Raw genomic sequence first — 2,454 nt, 5'->3', positions numbered from 1 at the left:
TCTGCAGGAACTGCATTTGTAGTTTCATTAAGCATCACGTGAAGCTTGGCCAATGTGAGCCTATGGGCGTACAATACATTTTGAGTGCTTTGTTCCAAGATGTAGGCCAGATGTAGGCCATGCTTTGCGTCCCTGACAAAGCCAGACTTTGAGCATGCGCATGCACGCGCACACTCACACTGCAGGCACTTTTCTGGGCATGAGGCAACGCAGCTAGCCACCAGTTGTTGAGCAAACGCAATGGAGCCCGGAGCAGAACCACCGGCTAAAGAAAACAATGGGTACAAATGTCCACAGCCTTGTCACCAGAGAACATTATGGAAAAAAAGGTCAAAAGTTGTTTATGAAGAGAATATACGAGAATAGACGCCTGGCTTTTTGTTTTTCGACCTCTCTCTTTTCTTCCCAACCTTCCACAACCTTGAGCGCGTCTGGGGGCTAAGGATGTCGAGACAAATTAAATATAAATATGCTGCTATGAAGCAATGCGATTTGTATTACAAATGAATAATGTTATGTGTAGTTATTCTCTTGGGATACTAATCTCATAGTTTCACAACAGTGCATGGCGGTAGGCTATGTAATGAGTTGTGGTACGAACATATTTATTTATTGATAAGCATGATAATAATATTTAATTTAAATTCTATAACAATTCTATTATATATATATATATATATATATTATATCATAATAACACTGCATTATGTTGGTATGTAATTCACAATCCACAATCATTGGGGAGTTAATTATTTATTGCTCCAAAAGCCAGCACGCAATGACGCAATTAGATGGCGACCTGAGTAGTCAGACATTTGCTGATGAGTTCACTACTGTAATCCACTACATCTGGATTCCTTATAGGGAGTAGAGTTTCTGATTTCAGACACAGCCAAAGTAACTGTCATCACGGACAGAACGTCCCATACAAGGAGACATGTACATGTGTCGTGTTTTTCCTGATTGCCTAGAGGTTTTTGTGTGAATCTTACTTATTTTAATAAATAACTAAATACCAATTCTGAATAATTGTCCATTACTGTAACTCAAAAGAAGGACCCCCCAATACAACTGTCCTGTATGTAGTGTGTGGAAGCTCCGTGCTGGATAGAATCATAGAATTGATACAGTTTGAACTCGCCTCAGCACCTGAACCTTCTCTACTTTGTTTTTCATTCATTCCCGCTTTACCATTCTTGTCTTTTGTCTGCTGCCTGCCTTCTGGGTGATGGCTTGCTCACCTCGGTAGGCGTTGTGGTAGAAGTTGGCAAACAGGATGAGGATGGTGGTGGAATAACCAACCACAAGCCACTGTGCCCAGGCGGGGAAAGGACAGCCTGTGTAAAGGGAATGGCAATTGTGGGCGATAGCCACCAGAAACTGGATCATCTGAATGACAGTGAGGTACTTCTTCCACCAGAGATATTTCTGAATCTGGGGACCCACGGAAGACAGGCCATAGTACCCATACATGAGGACATGGATGGAAGAGTTGATCATCGGTCCAAAGAAGGATTGTCCACCAGCGACCCATTTGACTTCAATCCAACAGATGATGAACATGGTGCAGTGGTGGAAGACATGGAGGAAGGTGGCCTGCTTACATTTCTTCCTCAAGGTGAAGAACACTGTATCCAGGAGCTCCAGCCCCTTGGAGATGTAGAACCACCAAAGAGCTGATGCTATCCTGACTTCATTAACATCACTGGTGTAGTTCAAAGGTTGACAGGAGTAGCTGTAGTCCGCCGCTGTTGATCCCAGTAGGAGCTCTTTAGCGATGTATAGGTTGAGGACCACCATGCTTAAATTGTACACCATGAGGGTCTTCCTGAGTATGAAAGGTTGTCTGCCCTGCATATATCTACGGCCCTCCCACAGGAAGAGCAGGTACAGGCAGCAGATGGCCATCGTTGGGAAGGGGGATGACATCATTGGCCATTTGTCTATGCGCTTGTCTGCTACAGTAAGGCTCCATTTGAAGAATTCTAAGTTATCATTCACAACATGAGAAACAATGTCCATTGTCCGTCTTTAGTCTTGACTATAATTGTGGTTGGATGCACACAAACAGAGTAATCAATTGACAAAAGAGCAGGGCTGATGACAGCACATTCCTCAACAGAGAGACTCGTACTGATAAGGCGAAAACTACTGACCACATATTTATATGGCTCAACTATGGTGTCATATGATGATGTCATCTTACCAGTGATGTGTGAGACTTGAACAGTAAACAGTGAGACTGGATTTAGCCACACTTAAAAACAGTATTGACAGCTATGGCTCGGCTGGATGCATTGTCTTCTGCATTTCCCTCCATCCATCCCAACCTCGTGAACAGGATAACTCTTACTGACTTGCAGTACTGTCATGCACTGGACACAGAGAGCCTCCCTGCATTCAATGTTAAGTCTACCAGAGTTCTCTATGGCGCTGGCACAGACATTGAGACAT

General features: G+C 43.5%; 1 protein-coding gene across 1 annotated transcript; it reads right to left on the bottom strand.

Moving 5' to 3' along the window:
• Positions 1-1,176: 1,176 nt before the first annotated feature.
• Positions 1,177-2,022, bottom strand: LOC308290001 (very long chain fatty acid elongase 4-like; the record flags this gene model as incomplete). The annotated part of the gene is made up of 1 exon (XM_080731780.1): positions 1,177-2,022. One exon carries the CDS (start codon positions 2,020-2,022, stop codon positions 1,177-1,179), a length of 846 nt encoding a protein of 281 aa, XP_080587906.1.
• Between the last annotated feature and the right edge of the window lie 432 nt (positions 2,023-2,454).

The sequence above is a fragment of the Nannobrachium achirus genome, assembly GCF_963921795.1.
Source record: "Nannobrachium achirus genome assembly, chromosome: 8".
NCBI classification, from domain to species: Eukaryota; Metazoa; Chordata; class Actinopteri; order Myctophiformes; family Myctophidae; genus Nannobrachium; species Nannobrachium achirus.
Note: the sequence above shows the minus strand (reverse complement) of the source record. Positions and strands in the feature narration are given on the sequence as shown.